Source organism: Lichenostomus cassidix, chromosome 4A (genome assembly GCF_008360975.1).
Source record: "Lichenostomus cassidix isolate B80296 chromosome 4A, HeHo_3.0, whole genome shotgun sequence".
NCBI classification, from domain to species: Eukaryota; Metazoa; Chordata; class Aves; order Passeriformes; family Meliphagidae; genus Lichenostomus; species Lichenostomus cassidix.
The window spans coordinates 10,726,849-10,746,830 of record NC_139485.1 but is presented as its reverse complement, the minus strand read 5'-3'; the positions used below and the strand labels follow the sequence as shown (position 1 = coordinate 10,746,830).

The 19,982-nt window shown below is 43.1% G+C and overlaps 1 protein-coding gene across 2 annotated transcripts; it reads left to right on the top strand.

Moving 5' to 3' along the window:
• The first annotated feature begins 11,378 nt into the window (after positions 1 to 11,378).
• Positions 11,379 to 18,872, top strand: ESX1 (ESX homeobox 1). Of its 2 annotated transcripts, XM_085060497.1 has the most exons (5): positions 11,403 to 11,625; positions 11,711 to 11,924; positions 12,001 to 12,046; positions 16,236 to 16,522; positions 17,425 to 18,872. In XM_085060497.1, the coding sequence occupies exons 1-5, from the start codon at positions 11,526 to 11,528 to the stop codon at positions 17,648 to 17,650; spliced, it is 873 nt and encodes a 290-aa protein (XP_084916623.1). In that variant the 5' UTR covers positions 11,403 to 11,525; the 3' UTR covers positions 17,651 to 18,872. The 2 variants fall into 2 exon arrangements, with proteins under 2 accessions (XP_084916624.1, XP_084916623.1); XM_085060498.1 differs by having other exon boundaries at positions 11,379 to 11,924; positions 16,372 to 16,522.
• The last annotated feature ends 1,110 nt before the right edge of the window (positions 18,873 to 19,982 follow it).

Below are 19,982 nucleotides of genomic sequence, written 5' to 3'. Positions count from 1 at the left end.
ACCACAGCAACCTCTATAAGAGCTACTCATAACCTGTTAAGTTTTATGTAAGATTCACCCCTAGATTCTTCTAAACCATTTATTTTTGCCTTTTTCCTCCTTGGACTTTCTGTAGAAACCAGATAAAACAGTGTTCATGCAGACTGAACAACAAGAAGTTTACATAGGGAAGGACACAGCAGCTCCCTTCTTGCCCTCTGTCCATTTGCTTTGAGTTTTTTTCTTAGTTACTACATTATTTGATGCCCAAAACAAGACAATTTCATCCACTTCCCTGGAACGCTGCAGCAAAACTTTCGGTCATGATTAAATCTCCCGCGATCACAAACAGCAGGCGGGCAGCAGCAGCAGCGATGACCCTTCCAAAGCTGCCAAAACACAACCCCGCAGGCGGAGCACCAAGGCTGGGGAGCCGCAGGGTTTCGGTGGGAGCCGCGGCTGGCAGCAGCTCTGGCACTCGCGGCGGCTGCGGGCGACACCGCGCGGCAGCTCCGGCCGGACAGGATCTTAGAGATCATCCCCTTCCAGCCCTCTGCCATGGGCACAGGCTCCTTCCAAAGGGGACCAGAGAGGAGGCAAAAGAAGCTGGGATGCGGGCTGTGTTTGAACAGGTTTAGCTCAAAGCCTGTAACTGTGAAGGAAGAGCTGCACCAAAAAGTCAACTCCATCCTGAAAATAAAAGATGAGAACTGCTGGAGTCCATGTCCAATTGCTGAACTTCACAGCAAGGGGATTTTCATCTTGTTTTAAGTGAAAAGTTCAACAGACTCAATCCATTCCACTTCCATAAACCAGCAATGGTTTAAAACATCGTAGTGATGGATAAAGTTGGCTTCTAATGGATTGCTGTCCACAGATCAACTGTCTCCTACCCTTTAACCCACAGTAAATGCCTAATACTGCATTGAAGCCCACACCAATGAAGTTCAGACAGTAAATCAAAAGGAGACAGTTTAAACACATCTGTTTTTATCAACCAGAATTTCAGCAAAATTTCTTCTGTGACACTTAAAAGAAAAATCTGTGTCATTCCATCAGGAGCTGCATAAAAGTGCAAAAGCATGTGATTCTGAACACTGAGGCATGTGCCACCACTTGGACAGGGAACATTTGGCTCCTCTTAGGCTCCCTACACTATTTCTGCAAGGCAAGGACCAGCCCTATCCTTGACATGGCTGCCCTGTGCACATCTACCAAGGAGGCACCAGGGAACAAGGAAAACCCACTGGTGAGATATAGCTCATTTTCAGTGACTTCCCCCTGCAGAAGGGAGTCTCCTGTGCTACATATCCTGAGCAGGGCTGGCTGACAGGAAGTATTTTGATTTTGAGGTGGTTAAGTTTATTCCACATATATCTCAGTGGTCTCTCAGCTGGCAAAGGATGGCAGACAGCTACAAGACTCCATAAAGTGTCAGGACTCAAGGCACAAGGCTCGATAGAGGCAGCCAGAGAGCAGATCCACTCCACTCACCTGGGCTGCGAGATGGGCATGCAGAGGGTGGTATCAGCCAGAAAAAGTTGATCATCTCTTTCAAGACATTCACTGTACCATCTACATGTGCAGAGGTTGTTCCAGCATTCTTCTACTTCATCCATGCACCTCCTTCACCCAAACACAACTAATTTACTCCAAGTCCCTGTGAGTCAATAGGACTGAGCAACTGAGCATGTTTGGCTGCTTCAAGCTCAGCCCTTTGGGGGAATCTGTCAGCATCAGTACAATCAGGTCTGGACAATCACTATTTGTGTGCTGGTTTGCTTCCCTCCCAAACATCATTCCAATTCAAGGAGTGGGTATGTTGGATTCTCTCTTAAAACTCCTTTCTGTCAGGTATTCATTCACCTTACCCATCTTGCAGAGTTATAGTTGCCTCTATGACTCTTGCACCCATCTTATACGTTGGCCCAAATAAAGCAGGCTTTGAGAACTTAAGCCCTTAATCATGAAGAGCCCAAATGGCTTTTCAGGAAAATTATATTTCTTGTCTATTTCAGCAGAAAGTCTTCATATAACTGAACTGTCACGTTTATTTGATGGATGTTGTCACAACACTCAGCCTTTTCACACTGAAGATTAATTGCTTCTAGAAATAGGTAAATGTCATTCACCTGAGAGCTGAGATCCCAGTTTCAACAGAATAAACAGACCTTTCCTGCACCTACTGACTGCTGAAGCATTTCCTGGGCACAACATTTCCATCAGTGCCAAAGAAAGAAGGTCACTGCACAAAGAGAATCTCAGAGCAGTAGTGGGTACTAGCAGGAGCCAGCTTTACTCATGGGGTAAAATGACACCTCCTAGAGAGGATCCCTCTTAGTCCCCCAGGTCTGGGATGAGTTATAATGCAGAAGAATTGAACAATATTTACAAAACCATCACAGCATTGAAACTAACAATGTTGCTCCCACATGCAGATTTGCAGAATTGGAGCAGTAACCAGTGCCTTATTTGGAGTGAGTTTGGAAAGTGGCAGGTTATTTTATTTCGTGCCTGTCTCTGTTGTTATCTGGCCCTCATGTCTCAGCACAACTTTTGCATTCATCAGCAAGGCGAGTTAAAAATCGCCTGAACTACCCTTTGACCAAGTGCTTATGTGCACAACTGCACAACCCACACCATCAGTTAGGAAAAACGATTTCCCCTGGCTACTAGAGACAGCCTAATTACCTAATCTGACAGGTTATTAATGGTTCAAGTCCACAAAAAGTATAATGGATGCTGATAAGCACAAACTGCCTGGACATTTGGCACGTACCACCCAGCTAGAAATCACTGCTGTGAAAAGCTGCCACTAGCCACAGGACTAAATTGTCTGATCTCTCAGGGTTTCATTTAACAGGTCTATCAACATGATAAAGAGACAAACTAGCAAGTTTAGTCTATTAATGAGGACTGTGAATCAGCCTAACAGTATAAAAGATATTTATGTTGCAGGTTAATGTAAAAATAAATCTCTGCTTCATTTCTCAATAATTGTAACACCCTCCCCTTTAACAGGTCTACTTTGGGGACAAAAATCATGCTCTTGTCCATGCTAGGAAGGAGAGCAGCACATGTCAGGGTTCACAAGGAAATGGGCAGCAAGAATTATGACAGAGCCCCTGCTTAAAGCATTGTCAGCCCTCCCATAACTCACCACAAATGCTGCACTATTTCATGGGTCTGTTTTGAAGATCCAATTACTAGACTCACATGATCCCCTCAGAAGATCAGGTTTTCATTTTAAATGGGAAAAAGAGACATATTCCTTGCAGGTAGTGGCAGCAGTGGAGAAAAGTGTATGTTGAACAGCTCCAAGCCAGACAGCATTCAAACAGGAGCTCCTGCTAACAGTTATTTATTGTAACCTCAGGGTTTTACATCCACTCTTGTAACCGTTTGGCTCCTTTCCCCTGATGTGTAAATGCCTGGCAGTGGCAGCATTGAGGCATTAAAGGATAAAAAAAATAAACAGATTTGTCCCATAGGCTTCAACTTGTAGTTTGCACGTTCCAACACTGACAGTCACTGGAACAGCTGCACCACAATGGCTAACAGCAGCTCACACCTCCCACACCCAGGAGACAGGTTTTTCACAGGACCTGTTCAACTCCAGTCTGGTTCACTAGCCTTTTTTTTTTTTTTCAATTAAGTAGAACATCTTTCATTGTGTTTTGTTGCTCCAATTCCCTGTGAGATCTTTCATCCACTTCAGTAGGTAGTCCACTTCTTTGCTCAAGCATCCATCCTCTACTGCTCATGAAATGAAAGGGCTTAAGGGGGTTACCTGGGAAATCAGTACTCCAGTAGATCTCATGTATGTTTTGAGACATGACCTATCATTAAGCAAAACTTTACACCACTGAAATATTTATTTCTGTATCTCTGCAGATCCCCAGCATCATGACAGCCACACCTTGGAAAAATATGAGAAGAGACACCTACCCACTTCACTGTGCCCTGGATAATGTGCTTAACTGACACATAACATGAAGATATTTCAGTTCAGGGTGTTTCACATTTACAACAGCTTGTATTCCCTGAAAATAAAAGTCCCAGTGGCTCACTCAATGCTTGCATTGCTTAAAGCACTTTAGGACTAAAGCCCAGATAAAGCAACTATTGATTTCTTTGGGTGGTTTTTTCTCTACCCAGCAGTAAAACTACAGATACCTACATAAGCATTCTGCAGCAAACTCTAATTCTTTATACCACAGCTAAGAGAAATGCAAAGCAATTTTACTTGGAACTGCCAAGTGAACCACATCAAAATCAGAGTGTTTCATTAATATTAAAATTTTTCACCCCTGTTGTGGTTTAACCCCAACCAGCAACTGAGCACCACACAGCCACTCAGTGGGATGGGGAAAAGAATCAGAAAGGTAAAAGTGAGAAAATTCATTCATTGAGAAAAAGACAGTTTCACAGGGTAACAAAAGCTGTACACACAAGCAAATCAAAAGGAGCTCATTCCCCACTTCCCCAGGGCAGGCAGGTGCTCAACATCCCCAGGATGGCAGGGCTCCATTGACTATACAGTGACTTGGGAAGACAAGCACCATCACTCCAAATGCCCTCCCTTCCTCCTTCTCCCCCAGATTTATATGCTGAGCATGAGGCCACATGATCTGGGATATCCCTGGGGTCAGCTGGGGTCAGCTGTCCTGGCTGTGTCCCCTCCCAGCTCTTTGCACACCCCCAGCCTCCCCACTATGGGAAAAGTATATTTGAGCAGCTTTGTATATGTTTCGTACAATCTAGGGTCCAGACAGCTAATGGATCACAAAATTAGTGCATTTTTTACTATTGGATTACAAACCTGCAGAAGACTTAACATACAAAGGGAAAAATACACCAAATGGCACAAAGATCTGAAGGAGGTGGCATAAAAACTTAAACTGGTATTAGGTAAATACTCCTAAGCTATTATTTCATTTGTATATGTAAAAATCAATCAACAAATAATATATCAAACTGTATTTCACCATTCTACATTCCCTGACTATTGGAAAGCTACAATACAATACAGCATTTAGCCTTGCTTTAGGAAGCTATTTGCTACAGGGCTCAGTTCTGACCCGAGAAAACCTTATATTTTCACACCATTTGAGGTAACATCAAAAATCTCATTTAATTCTGTCACAAGATGCTAAGCAAAACTAAGACACTCAGCTTCCCTCACTATTATGGCAGTTTTCCCCCAAATTTTCTTCACATTTCTATGTGCACCACAAGAGGGAGCGCAGAGTTCACCTTCCTTAAGTTCTGCCAAAGAAGAGGTAGAGCTAAACCGTTTGATTGACCAAAGTCAGACTAGGAGTCTACAGTGTTTTTATAGGGCACACAGGTCCTCAGACAAAGAAATGGGTCAGGATTTCGCTTCGAGAAAGGTGTTGCCTCACATTCACACTGTGCAGAGCTCTCTTCAAAGCCAGCAGATGCTGCAGAGCTCACCTGAAGAACAGAGACACACAGGGCAATGCCACAGGAGAGTGAAATCAAAACAATCCTGAGGAAGAAGGCTGCAGGCTCATCACAGCAGGGTGAACAGGGTATTTAGAAGACATTGATAAACCTTTCCTATCAAATCAGATATTCATGTGAGAGCAGGGACAGATGAGTAAACTACACCCTTCTGACTGCCCACAGTGCATTTAATGGCAGTGTACTGTGATTTCTTATTAAAACACCATCAGAAAATAGCACCCTAAAAAGCAAACACCAAACAAAAAAAAAAAACCAAACAAACAAAAAAAAAAAAAACCTGAATCTCCTCTTCTGCAGCACACATGACAAAAAGGGAATAAGCTTGCAGTGTAGGAGGGTTTCCCTGGTCATTCCTTCCTTCCTTCTCTCTCTCTCTCCACCCCTACCTACCTTCTCACACAGTTATCAAAACTCTTTTTAAGTACTACTGTTACAAAAATGAATATTTATAATTATTAGAAGTCAATCTTAAATCCAGAAAATTACAAGTTGCTGCTGAAATGTTACAAAACTGCTGTTAACAGCAACAGTTAATGTCCCATTCCAGCAGAGCAATTGAGCAGATGCTTAAGCACATTGACTTCCAACCTGTAGCATTCACAATCTACACCATTGTTACCACTGGTATCAAACACAGCAACTCACATATCCTTAAACATTGCTGGATAAAGAGAGACTAAATCCAGACACAAATTTTCAAGGAAGAGGAAAAGAGAACTCTCTGCTCCATGCTTACCTTCCTGTCAGATAAAGTCACTGGGCTGTTGCTATCTAACTCAAATCCAAGCTGCACTTGTGCCATCCATCATAATTGGGCTCCAACATGAGGTTGAGGGGTTTGCTCAGTTCAGGTCTTCACTGCTTAATTGCTTCCTTTTGATGACTCACTCTATTTCAATTCCAAAAAGTTAATTACAGAATAATTTCATACAGTCTTTGCTGTTCAGAACTGGCTCACAAGATAAAGAAGCCAAGTGACTCACACAAATACGTCTTCCAGGCTTTCAACCTGTAGAACCAAGATACAAATTCCTCCCAGTTTAAAACAACAAACAGGTGCCCTTTATTTCTAATATCCCTGTGGAGTCCTGCAGGGTCAGCTCAGCTGTAGGCAATGGTTAATTCCCTCTGTAATTGACAACAGCTGCCACAAACACCCCCCTGGCAGACTCCAGGTGCTCACAGTTACCAAGAGTGCTCACAATGACACATGATTAGAGGGATGGAACACTTCTTCTGGGAGGAAAACTTGAGAGAATTGGGATTGTTCAGCCCAGGCTAGAGAAGGCTTCAAAGTGACCTAATTGCAGCCTTCCAGTACCTGAAGGGAGATTTTAAGAAAGATTGAGAGATATTTCACAAAGGCATGTAGTGATAAGACACAGGGAAATAGCTTTAAACTGGAGGAGAGGAGGTTTATGTAAGATATTTGGAAGAAATTCTTCCCTGTGAAGGTGGTGAGGCACTGATGGCAATACAGAAAAAAAAAAAAAAAGTAATCAGAAACACATTTTCCTGTGGTCATTTTGAAGCTAACGGAAGTTTACATTTAGGGGTTAAAAAGGGAAAATATGTAGCATGTATTTTATGGGTACAACACATTTTACAATTGTAAATGGATAAACATCAGCTGTGAATTATTTTTAACACACTCAGCTTTCCCAGAGATAATTTATTAGCAAAGACTGTGTGACCATTCCAATTTCACATATGAATAAATGAGGGTCATATAAATGGTGGTTTGTCCTCACAGGCCAGCAAAGGAACAAGGAATGTGGTCTTCCATGTCTATTCCAACATTGATTGTCAGCCCCTATATAAAGAAATTTGAAAAAAAAAGAGACTAATTTTCACTCTAGGAATGTGCAAATATCATAGAGGACTGACACCTCTCAGAAAAAGTAAAATAGATACCCTTAACCAGAGATATAAACTGGTTTTGTTAATCTATTATCTACCATTCTCTAAGGAAGAATAAACTAATATTGAGTTGCTTTTATTTATTCTTGGACTCATGAGACCCTAAGTTCCACCAGTTGTTTAAGTTTTTCTTCATAAATGCCATGTCTAGAAACTTTGAGAAGTTAAAACATGCAATTTTTACCTTTTAGAAGAAATGAGAGCCTCATTTAATTGTGACCCCAAAAGGGGTGGCTTTAGCAGATCCTGTAAATATTACATTATCATAACAGCACTGCCAGAGGTATCTGTGCAACAAAGATCCCTTCAGTTTTCACCTAATGGGTTTGAGATATAGTGCATTCCAGCAGCTGCTGAGAGAACACTCAGTGCAGAATGTTTAGGTCATTCCAGGTATCTCACAATACTTTCATGTCATTTCAACAGGAACATCTTCCAACCTCTTACATGCTGGCCCCTTCATGAACCATCTCCTCCAAGAACCAAATGCCCAAAGGGAAGGCTGAGGCTCTCCCTTTATTTGCCTGCATAAAATCAAAGGTCTGCAGAGGGGGAAGGAACAGATCTGAAAACGAGCCTGCCAACAAATTTGGCTGGGGCACAACAGAGGGACATCTGCTCCAGGTGGGTTGGTCAGAATGAGCACGGTGCCAGCAGCGTCTGCCATCTCAACCTGATGCCTTCCCCAAAGTTAGTCAGCAATACTCTAATTCCTATATTTGTCTCCCAACTAATATTTTATTGTGCTCTTGAATATGCAGCACAGAAAGGGAAGCTGAATTGCCACGTCTTGCACACACAATTTTTTCCAGCGGTCGCGTATGCCTAATCAGCAAAAAGCACTTACATTATTTTCACAAGTTATTAACTGAAATGGGAAACCAGCTTACTGTGATTCCATTACAAAAGAGTTACTGCACTCAGGTGCAGCTGGTATAATAAGTATCAGGGCTTGACAAAACATTACTAAGGCTGTCCCAGAACATTGAGTCTTGCAGTTCCCCAGTATTTACAGGATTGCCACACAACCTAGATCTAATCCCATAAAAAGAAAGAGAGGTGCTGATCTTCAAGTTCACCCAGATCTTCAGGCCTCCGTGTTAAACAGAAATAAAATGAGAAACCAGTTGTGCTAATAAAATATGAAACAATCTGAAGAGGTATAGTGGCATTAAAGGTGTTCAGCACTTTTCATCTGCTTCCTAGAACATCAGCCAAAGGTGATGTAGAGCTCTCACCAGAATCACTTCTGCTTTACCTAAGTTTTGCACTTAAATCTCTAGTTAGCAGCTATTTTCCTTCTTCCAGCCAATAAAGATCTCTAGTTAGCAGCTATTTTCCTTCTTCCAGCCAATAAAAATCCATGCTGGGCTATCAAACTAACTCCTTGGACACTCTTCAAGAATTTTTTCCTATTAACCTCATCACATATTTTGTCTCAGAACTTTCTTTCAATATAGATATAGACAGGCTTTGTTTTCTAAGCCTAAATATTAACCTTTATTAGCACATATTTATGTATTTAAGGCAGTATAAAGAATGCTGAAACACATTATCAACATACCAAGAGACATTTCAAACACAGCAAACATAAGTCTCCCTCATGCAGTTGCAACTCTGCTGTCATCCACAAACATCTACATATGCTTCCTCTCATCTTTCAAACACTTCGTGGACAAGGTGAGCTTTATGATTCATCTGTCACATTTTATTTTGTATTGGAGCCAAAGAAAACCAAGAAAGCAGAAGCAACAAGGTTGGTTAAACACAAAGTAATGAAAATGCACTTAAATCACACTCTTTTAGGGCATTTTTCAATGGCATTAAGCAGCAACTACAACACAGGTTGCTCAGCTCATGACAAGACACAATACAAATCCAAAATAACAACTCGAACATCAGTCTGCAGTGTAAGGTGTGACTTCCCTGAGGACATCTGAAAAATCCAGATGTGTGGTGGGTTAATTTTGGCTGAAAAAAAGGTGCCACCAAGCTGCTCTCTCCCCTCTTTGGCAGGGAGGGGAGAAAATAGCACCAAAAAAAATCATGGATTAAGATAAAGACAGTTTAATAACACAAAAGCAAAGGCCAGGCACAGAAGCAAGGGAAGACAAAAGATTTATTCTCCATTTCCCATTAGCAGACATTGTCCAGCCACTTTTGGGGAAGCAGAGCTTCAACACATGTAGCAGCTGCTCTAGAAGATAAATGTCATAACAATAAATGCCCCACACCCCTTTCTCTTAGCCTTTACTGCAGAGCAGATGTCATGTAGTCAGGGATATCCCTTTGGTCAGTTGGGGTGAGCTGTCCTGGCTCTGCCCTAACGTGGGTCCCTTCCTCCCCAGGGTACAGTCCTTCAGGAACAGACTGTTCCTACATGGGTCCCCCGTGGGGTCACAAGTTCTGCCAGCAAACCTGCTCCTGCACTGGCTTCCCACGGGGTCACAACCTCCTTTGGGTACATCCACCTGCTTCAGCATGGGGTTCTCCCAGGGCTTCATCTCCTCTCCTCCATCGTGGACCCCCGTGGGCTGCAGGGGCACAGCTGCTTTACCATGGGCTGCACCACAGGCTGCAGGGGAATCTCTGCTCTGAAGCACCTCCTGCCTTCATCTTTACCAACCTGGGTATCCGCAGAGCTGTTCCTCTCACTTTCTCACTGCTCTCTCTGGTTGCAGTTGCTGTTGTGCAGGTTTTTTCCTCTTCTTAAATCTGTTATCCCAGAGGGTTTACCAGCATTGCTGATGAACTCAGACTTGGCCAGCAGCAGGTCCATCCTGGAGCCAGCTGGCATTGGCTCTGTTGAACATGGGGGAAGCTTCTGGCAACTTCTCACAGAAGCCACCCCTGCAGCTCCTCACAGAAGCTTTATCTGCTGTCCAGGTTGTTCTTGGATTTGGTTTGTCTGGAACACAGAAGTAACAAAACTTTGTCATTTCTGTCTCTGGGAGATCTCCTTGGAATTCCTGGGCATGAAGATGCATTCCTGGGCATCCAAGATGCAGGGGCTTCTCTGGGCAAAGAGACATGTGTAACTAACTATAACACATTTGTAACTGTAAAACAAGCACATCACGGGTATTTCACAGCCAGGAGATTCCTTGATGAAGTTCTGGCAGTTTCTTGTGGTCAGAGGAAATTAGATGGCTCAAACCCTATTTCCTGGAATTGGGAGAAACTGCCTTAGACATTTGGTCTGCAGGATGTATAGAAACACTGATCTTCCCACCACAAATGAGTCCCCAAGCCTTTGAACACAAGTAAGGTCTCATGAATGTGGCAGTCTGAGGTTTGGAACTTAGGATCAGGATCCCAATAGGGCAATAAACTGGGAAATGTCAAGAAAACTTCATGTAAAAAAACACTTTCTGTAAATGTTTTCAGCCCATTTGTGTTGTGCTCTCTATAAGACTTTCCAGAAAGTAGTATTAAATTCTCATCACCCAAAATCAAGACCTCAGCATCAAGTCATTTTGTCATCTAATTTATGTCAGTCTCTATCAGTACACCACAGTAAGATCACAGAACTGCTGGAAGTCTCCCTGTGCAGGAAATAGTTTCCAGACCTCCTGTTGAGGAACCATTGCTGCAACAGCACCGACAACAGAATTCTAGCAGGAGTGGAATTAGAGATCTCCAGGGAAAAAGGACTCAATCTTGCACGGGTTTGTGCACTTTCCCTTCACCTGCCGGCACACGGCTCTTTGCAAGGTCAGCCTTAAAACGCTGCATTCAACAAGTTTAAGTTCATCAGCAGCAATGCATGTAAACCCTGGTGACTCCTCCCTCGCTGCCTGCCGGGGGCTGTGAGCCTCGGTCCGGAGCCAGCCGCAGCTCTCCAGGAGCCGGGCAGCGGCACAACTTCACCGCAGCCGCTCCGCGCCCTCGAACGGGACTTGGAAAAGTTCCCGCCGGCCTGCGGGAGCAGCGGGACAGCCATGGGCAGCCCCGACGGGGGGCTCTGTGTGCCCGCCCGGGGGAGGCGGCCAGATCCCCGAGCGGCGAGCGGGCAGGGCGCGTCCCACCCCCGGCCTTGACGCCACGCGCTAATGAAATGCTAATGCCGGGGCGCGGAGCCCGGCGCTGCCCGCGCCCATAAAACGCGGAGCGGCGCGGGGACAGCGCCCGCAGCCATGCAGAGCGCGGCCCCCGCCGCCCCGCCGGCCCTGCATCTCCTCACCTCCTACTTCATCGACAGCATCCTGGGCCGCGGCCCCTCGGCGGGCCGGCACGGTGAGGGGCGGCGGGGCGGCGGGCGCGGTGAGGAGCGGAGGGTCTCTGCCCGCCCGCCCCGTAACTCCGCGGTTCTCTCCCGCAGGCGCGGAACGCGCGGAGCAGCCCCGGCCCGGCCGAGCGCGCAGCCCCGCGGAGGAGCCGCCGGCCGAGGTGCGAGGAGAGCGCCCGCCCGGCTCCGAGGCGCCGGGCCCGGTGAAGAGGAAGCAGCGGCGGTACCGCACCACGTTCAGCACCTTCCAGCTGGAGGAGCTGGAGCGCGCCTTCCGCAAGTCCCACTACCCCGACGTGTTCACCAGGTAGCGGCGGGAGGGGCGGGCGGGCCGTGCGGGGCGGCGGGCAGGCTGCGGCTCTAACCTCAGTGTGCCCCCGCAGAGAGGAGCTGGCCCTGCGCCTGGACCTGACGGAAGCGCGGGTGCAGGTGAGTGCCGGGCGCGGCAGTGCCGGGGGACCTCCGGGGCTGGGGCCGAGTCCAGAAGCGCCCCGCGAGGGGCGAGAGAGGGTTAAGCACAGCGCGGTGTCCCCCTCGCTCGGGCGGGCGAGAAGGGAACGCGGCGGGCCGGCCCGGAACGCGGTGGTGCTGAAGGGACGGAGGAGCGGCGCGTTAGCTCCGCGCTGGGAAGCGGCGGCTCAGGAACGTGCCCGGGTTGCGCTTCACTCCCGCGGGTGCTGCCGCCTGCATGGGGCGAAAGACAGGTAGTAGCTCCTGAATTTTAAAACAGGATTAAAAAAGACGAAATCAGGTTGTTCGCAGAAAATGAGGGATTCTGTGGGCCGTCCAAAGTTATTTACAGGGGCTGCAGAGAGGTTTACATGCTTTTCTTGGTCTGACTTAGCTCAGTAAAGTAGTCACGATTCTAAATTATTTCTAAATGACATTTTACAAACAAATGAATGATTAATTTGACATGCATACATGACAGTCAGGCCCTGTCCAGGAGAATTTTATGCCCAGCTGGGCTGTGATTGTAGCAATGCCCACAGAACTTCAGCATACAGAGACAGACACTAATCACTTGCAGGCTGCAGTTTGCTTAAACTACAAATGACCCTTACTAACTTTTCCTAACTCCATGCACTCCTGCTTGACAGTCTTAAAAACCAGGTTCTTTAGATTCAGCTCTTGTATAACGTAGAAATCCCTTTTTTACACAGAAGTTATAGCCTAAAAAAATGTTTCAAAAGGTGTGAAGGCTTTCAAAGTATTTATAAGCTCAAAATGACAATTGTACTAAATCTGGCTTGTGCTGCATATCAGATATTGACTGTTCCAGCACAGCTCTGGGTATGTGCCTGCTTGTGAAAGACTGAGAACTGGGGCAGCTGCTCAGTGTGACAGTCCTGCTTACTTCTACATAGTTTTGATACTTCTAATGACAGATCCTTGTTTGTATATGTTGTCATTACTCCAGTCATTGGATAAGATGGTTCACACCACAGTTATAGTCTGTAAAACGGTAACTTTTTTAGCTTTTTATTTTAATATGCACCATCTTTAGAAAAGGCATTAGAAGGATAATTGGTACTCCATCATTTTCTCAAAGAATATCTAGATGAACTTTTCATCTCTCTTTTGTGGACTTGGAGGAAAATATGTGCCTTCCCCTCTTCCTACCACCAACAATCACTAAAATCTCTAGTCACTGAAATGCCCCAGTGTCTGAGAACTACACATGGCATCTAACAATGAAAATTACATGGGTGAAAAGCTGTTCATTTAACTGCTACTGTCACATTCCCTTTGTAGGGTACATAGTGTGTAGCCCCTATGAAGGAATGGTGTGATGATACATGGCAAAGAGGAATTCATCTCCTAATCACTCACCTAAAAAAAATGGAAATGTTTGATGGAGTCAAAAAGGAATTAGCAAGCAAAATAGCAGAGTTGATGCATCCCCAGTGGATGGAAGGAGCAGCAAAGAGCTGCTCCTGGTACCTCCTGGCCTCCTTAATGTGTCATATCTTAACACAAGTCTCCTGGGCACAGAGCACAGTCAGCCCACTTGTTTACTGTGAGCTTGCAGTGCACAGTGCCCAGCCCCAGTTCCTGTCCTGGGGGAAACTGGGCTCAGCCTGGAGGGAAGGGGAAGCATAGGGATGATGGTGATGTACTTAACAAACTGCCTTATTTACCAAATACTTGCCTCATATGTCCATGCTCATAGTTCCTCTATAAGGCATCCTGTGTGAAATGAAGACTTCCAATCCTCTCCCATGGCGCCCAGCTAACTCAGCCAACACGGAAAGTGGCATCTCTTTATTTAGTCAAGTGTAAACTCAAGAAATTAATCTTACCCAATGCAGTCAGACCATTTCTTCACCTCAGTGTGTCTTACAAACTTAGGTTTGCTTCTCTGGGGAGAACCCTCCGTCAACCAGCTGAAATGGCTAGCAGCCACTGCATTGTTCCTCCTCTTGCCTTTTGAGTCTTACATGAAAATGAACAAATAAGAATTTAAAAATTGCATGAACATATGCTCATTCCAGCATCACTTCAAAGAAATCTCCTTCACCCAACTCCCATATTTACCTTTATAGAGTAAGGGACAGGGCAGCATTCCTTACCTTGGGAAAGAGGTAGTCAGGGAGTCTGCAAAACCTTCTCATAACCTGGAGCTACATTGGGATACTCTTCAACAGCATTTGCACCTGTTGTTTCTATTCTGTTTCTCATTATTCATATAGTTAGAATGGGAAGGAAATAAGAAAAAGTTAAAGGAATCTTATATCTTGTTAATGTGAGGGGTAAAGTGTTCCATGGGTATTTCAGTGCCATAAACTGCATCAGTTTTAAAACATTGGCTTACAGATATAACTGATCTAGACATCCTTGTCATATTTACTCATTACAATCCTCTTATTCAGTTACAGCAGAAACACAATACAATTATGCCCATCTAGGTATCTTTTTAGCAGCATTAGGTTTTACATCAGTTAAATAGGATTCATTTTTAAAGAAAATTACAGCAAGAAAGCTATCAAATTTTACATGCTCACCTTTTCCTTTATAAAAGACCTAAATTTCTTGTCAGATATGCACAATGCTAGTAACTGCAAATATAATCTGGGTAATATTTAGCACACAATTCAAAATTTGATGGTTTAAAACTCTTCTTTGAGTATTAAGTAATACTTTTTTGTGCTTTTTTTCTACAGTATTTTGCCATTGATATTACCATCATAAAAATCTTAAGACCGGTATAGCAGTTTCTGTTATGGTTAGTTTGTCACTTCAGATGTGTCTGAAAATAGAATAAAGGCAAATTAAGCCTTTTATTGGAAGCAAAGGGAAACTGCTTAACAAAAGGTTCAAGATGACTAATCTGAATGTTAATAACTGTAATGTGCACAGTAAATTTTAAAAGCTGTTTGTCATGTCAGTCTAAGGTATGAGGCATTGGTCTGCTCTTGTTATCACCTGCATTGATGAGTTTGTACCAAAAAGGAACTGAAAGTCAGCTTTTTTTTAATGCTAATTATTAGATATCTATGCTGGTATTTTCTTCCAGTTTGATAAATGCAAAATCTGAGAGATTACTAAATTTTGGGTTTAAGAAATTACCTGTAACATTAAAAAAATTATTTTGTCGTTGAAGTGCATGTCTGAGTGATCAAATGGATTTGCTTTAGGACAGAGAAAGCAGACATTTAATTTTGTATTAGACTTCTTTATGAAGAACAGATTAAAAAACACTGCTAAGATTTAGTAAGGACATGAACACCTTTGCAGCATTTATCCTTTTTAGGAAAGGCTGTATCTGTATATCTGCAGTGTGAGACAGTTCACTGCCTTATCAATTGGATTTTATCTTCAGAGAAAACACTAACCCCTTTGAGTTGGTGGTCTTCTCCTGTGAGATCTTAGCTAAGCTCTGCTTACAAATATTTAGGATTACTGGTTAACAGTGACTTAAAATCATCTGATCCTAGCAATTGGGTTAGTTTTCCTTACCAGACCCCTGTCTTGGACTAATACAGACAGAGTGTCTAGTCCTCACTGCCATGCAGGCACAGCTGCCTGGCATTTCACAGGTTCAGAGACTCCTTTGTGAGACATCTGACTATTGAAAGCTGATGGCTGCTGGAGGAAAGACCAAAGAATGAGTCAGAACACCCAAGAATTTGAAGTACCAACTTCAAAATTGTGATGTTCTGACTTTTCTGCTGAGGCACCTCCCTCTGCTGACTGCCTGTGAGTGAGACTTTAGATGCTATTTAAAACTCTCGGAAAACATTTTTTTGACTGTAATATAATTGCCACCACTTGAATGGCTTTGTTGAAATTTAACTTTCAATAAACAGCTTATGAAAGGACGAATGACCATTTTTAATAATCACTCTTGCATTTTCAGGTGATAGGTTTATATATTGCAATGGCTTTAAAACATATGTGACTCTTCAGTCAGAGAGAGTCAAATTTACAATATTTATAAATGATTTATTTTGTAATAAACCCACTGAGGCATTTATGAATGGATCTTTTATATTAAAGTAGTGGGGTTCAGTTTAACAGTAAGTATTTTGTCATCCATATCAATATGTGCAATAGTATCTGGTAAGACAAACTGCAGAGTAAGTTCAGCTAATGCCTTTTCAATTTCTCATTGAAGGTCTGGTTCCAAAACAGAAGGGCAAAGTGGAGGAAACGTGAAAAAAATGAAATTCTGGGGACTGTTCCGGGAATCTCCTTAACACACCCACTTGGTCTATTTTTGGATGTTCCACTGAGTCCTTCTCCCCTCCTAGATCACACATGGAGGTCAATGCCTCTTTCAACATTGGCTGTGCCATCCGTGTCTCCAGCTTTTAGTCCTTCAACCTTAGGGCCATTTGGCCTCAGCAGTCTTACCTGGACTTCTCTCTTCAGAAATCCTATTTTAAATCCACATTTTGGAAGGTATAGAATAATTTTCTTGTTTTCTAAATCTCAAAACTGTTTAAAATTTTGCGTTTGTATTAGTTTACTACTTGCATGTTTTTAAATAAACTTATTAAATGGGTTAGTTCCTGTGTAGGATCACTTGATTAAGAATAGCAAGATTGGGTTTAAATCAAACTAGTGAAAACTTAATGTGTAATTGCTTTTTGAAGACAAATTGTGCATACTTACTGCAATTTTGGTCTCGCTGAACTCTAGTCTTCACACAGACTGTTCTGACCTGTGTGGCTGCAGTTCCATCCTTCTCTCTCTCTAAAGTATAAATACATTATATAGAAAATATGTAAATAAATTATATATTATATCTAAAAATATAAATATGTATAAATATATGAAAAATAGAGGAAAGTACTCTGGTTGAAATTACAGCCTGTATCTTAGTACTACGTTAACAGACAAACAAATGCTTTTCACATGGAATCAACTGATCGGAACAAATTGTCTGCATAAACAGCTATATAAATTGGCCTTTTTATGAGGTGGTTTATTGCTTTCACAGAACAGACTGATCTACAACATCCAAGGTTTGTTTAGAAAGGGTTTAGCATGAGGGGTTAAGCAAATGGTTGCTGGTTTAGGTATCTGCATGCCATGTCTGATCATCTCTTGTTCATTTTATTTAAAAGTGTTTTGCTTTTTTATTTAGGGTGGGGTTTTCTGCGTTTGTTGTTTTTTTTTTTTTAAGGGCAAGACGCTATACTGCAAAATAAAGCTTAAAAAATGTACACTTGGAGAAACTGGAAATTTCAGAACTTTTTTTTTTCTAATACTTTGGCGGGGGGAGGAAGCTGCAACTCCGTAAGTATTTGTTCTCCAAAACAATTCTTAATTTGGGTAATATTGACTTCTTTCAAATACAGGTTTCTCAATGCTTTAAATCCTCTCGTGACAACAGCTTCAGTATTAATGAAAGCTCCTGGACCCCCGTCAGACCCTGTTCTCACTGCCTTCACTGATCCAGCAGCAGTTGAAAGGAAAACGTCAAGCATTGCAGCACTAAGACTCAAAGCGAAAGAACATTCAGCACAAATCCCTCAATTAAACCTCATCTCCAGTCTTACAAACACTAACAAAGAACTTTGTTAGGAGCTCTCCCACAGACTACAGCCACGGAGGGGAAAGTGAATGCCTTCTCCAATAAGTAGCTCTCGTTACAGAGACACATTTTAAAAAAGAAAACACACACACACACACAGAGCTGTAGTTCCTGCATCTTCAGTAACAGACTGAAAGGAAATAACCCTGAAAAACATTGTTTTCCTTCATTACAATGTGAAATCAGGCAGTAAATTGGCTTGTATCATTTCTAGCACTGCAGAAACAGAAGCAGGAACTATATCATCTTGGTAAATCAGGCTAACATGAATCTGAAGCTTTGAAATCACCAAACTCACCAGAAGCTAGTCCAAAGGCTCCAAATTCTTTGTAGGAATATCCACTTTTCTAAGCAATTCTTAACTTACTTCTCAGGAGGAACTCTTACATGCAGTACTTGAGACATAAGAATCAGTACACAGTTATTAACTTGGAGACCATGCTTCATGTTGAAGTGCAATGCCAGTGAAATATTGCATTCTAGACAGACTTAGCAGGAATGAGATGGGGACTATTTTCAGCATGGGTTTTTGATTCAGAACTAGGTTTGCTTAAACAATAGTTTGTTTCAAATCTTTTTTTAAGTTTGCTTTATGTTCAGGGTGGCAATGTCTTAATAATTAAAAAAGTTTAACCTCTGTACATGAACTGTATCCTGTGAAAGTAGCTTATCAGTGTGCAGTCAATTGTGTGTAGTTCTCTGTGTATGTATATACATACCAATCAGTAGCTTATAGCTGTAAATATGAGGTTGCTGAATACTTTTAGCAAGATCTCTGCCACATCTTACCAGACCAATAAGTTAACAGATTACTTGTATATTTTGAGACATTTCATGCCTTGAGTAGGTTCAAAATTTAAGTGAAAACTCAATATGAAGTGGTAAATTCTTCCTTGGCCCAATGTTGAAATGAGTGAAAACAGAGGCCTTACTGGGCAGGAGTCTACAGTCCATCACAATCCTGGACTCCAAGACAGGACGTTTTACAGTCTTTGCTGGATTTCCCCATTCAGGACATGGGACTGAGAACAACTCTCCAAGGTCTAATGCTTTAGTGTAATGTGAGGATATGTAGTGTCCTCCTGGTGCTTTAGTGTAAAGAGAGGAGAGGTCATTGCATCCTCCTTTTGCAGCTCACTCGCCTACCTCACAGGGCTGTTGTGAGGACTCATTAAACAAGCACAACACTGTGCAAATGGCAGCGTTATACAAGTGAATTTTTGCTTCACAGTGACAAAAGAAAGGCCAGCAGTTGGCTGCACGTGGAGATCACCTTTCCCGCAGCTGTAGCACAAATCCAAGCAAACCTTGTTCCTGTGGGTTGATGGGACAGCATGGAACTCCTCCACTGATGCTGCCTGGTTCCTCAAAACTGTCCTCAAACACATTTACAGTGAAAAGATTTTGTGTATTTTGGAACCTCTTTCTCAAGGCAGTTCTGGGCCTCCCTTAAGACTTTACAGTTATGTTCTCAGCTAGAGTTGGAGGTGTAGAGCTCCAGCTACATCAGTGCTGCTTCTGGAGGCTGTACTGAGCTTGTGTTTAGCTCCAGGACAGAGAAAGCAGTTTGGTGGATCAGACACATACTCATCACATTCTGCAAGAGTGGAAGTATTTCTGGGTTCATAGACCTCATTTGTAGCACAGGCTGGAGAAGGTGGTGGTATTTCAGCTGTCAGGAAAAGCCAGCTCCCTGCCTGAGTTACAGTAGGGCTGTACTGTGTGTCAAGGAGCAGGAGACTGGGGAAGTGAAGTAACCAGGACCTCTCACACAAAGTTTGAGTGCATTTCTTCCACAACAGCTATTTGCTTCCACCAGTCCACTCTCATGGCCCAGGCTGCCAACTGGCAGCACAACACGGCATCCACTCAAGCACTGAGTTTGTTCCAAATTAACCTTTTAAGTAGGTTAATGGCTTGAAAACTGTCATTACACAACTCCTGTTCTGTACAAGCTTCTGTGGCATCTTTCCTTGCCACCAGTGTCTCTCTCTTGCAAAGCAAAGATGTTCTGCAGGAAAGGAGACTCACTGTTTCATTTAAAGTAGCAGAAGCTGTCTGGCATTTGCCATGAGCCAATAAGAAAAGAACTATGCAATAATAATAAAACCCAGGTATTTTTGCCAAATTATATTCCTAGGCAAGTTCATCAGAAGCAGCACATAAAAATAAAAGCTGAAGGCTGGTGTAATACATTGCGTGAAAGAGTAGGTTCTGTGTAATCACCAAAATCATCATTGCTGACCACAGGGCCACAGAGATCTCACTCAGGCATGGGGGCATCAAATTCACAAGCCAAGTTTCAGCAGTTACATCAAAGAT

Excerpts from the sequence above, each read along its gene's own strand:
- ESX1 (XM_085060497.1), top strand. The coding sequence starts at position 11,526 with ATGCAGAGCGCGGCCCCCGCCGCCCCGCCGGCCCTGCATCTCCTCACC. Across the intron at positions 11,626-11,710 it reads CCCCTCGGCGGGCCGGCACG|GCGCGGAACGCGCGGAGCAG; the intron begins GTGAGGGGCGGC and ends TCTCTCCCGCAG. Across the intron at positions 12,047-16,235 it reads TGACGGAAGCGCGGGTGCAG|GTCTGGTTCCAAAACAGAAG; the intron begins GTGAGTGCCGGG and ends TTCTCATTGAAG.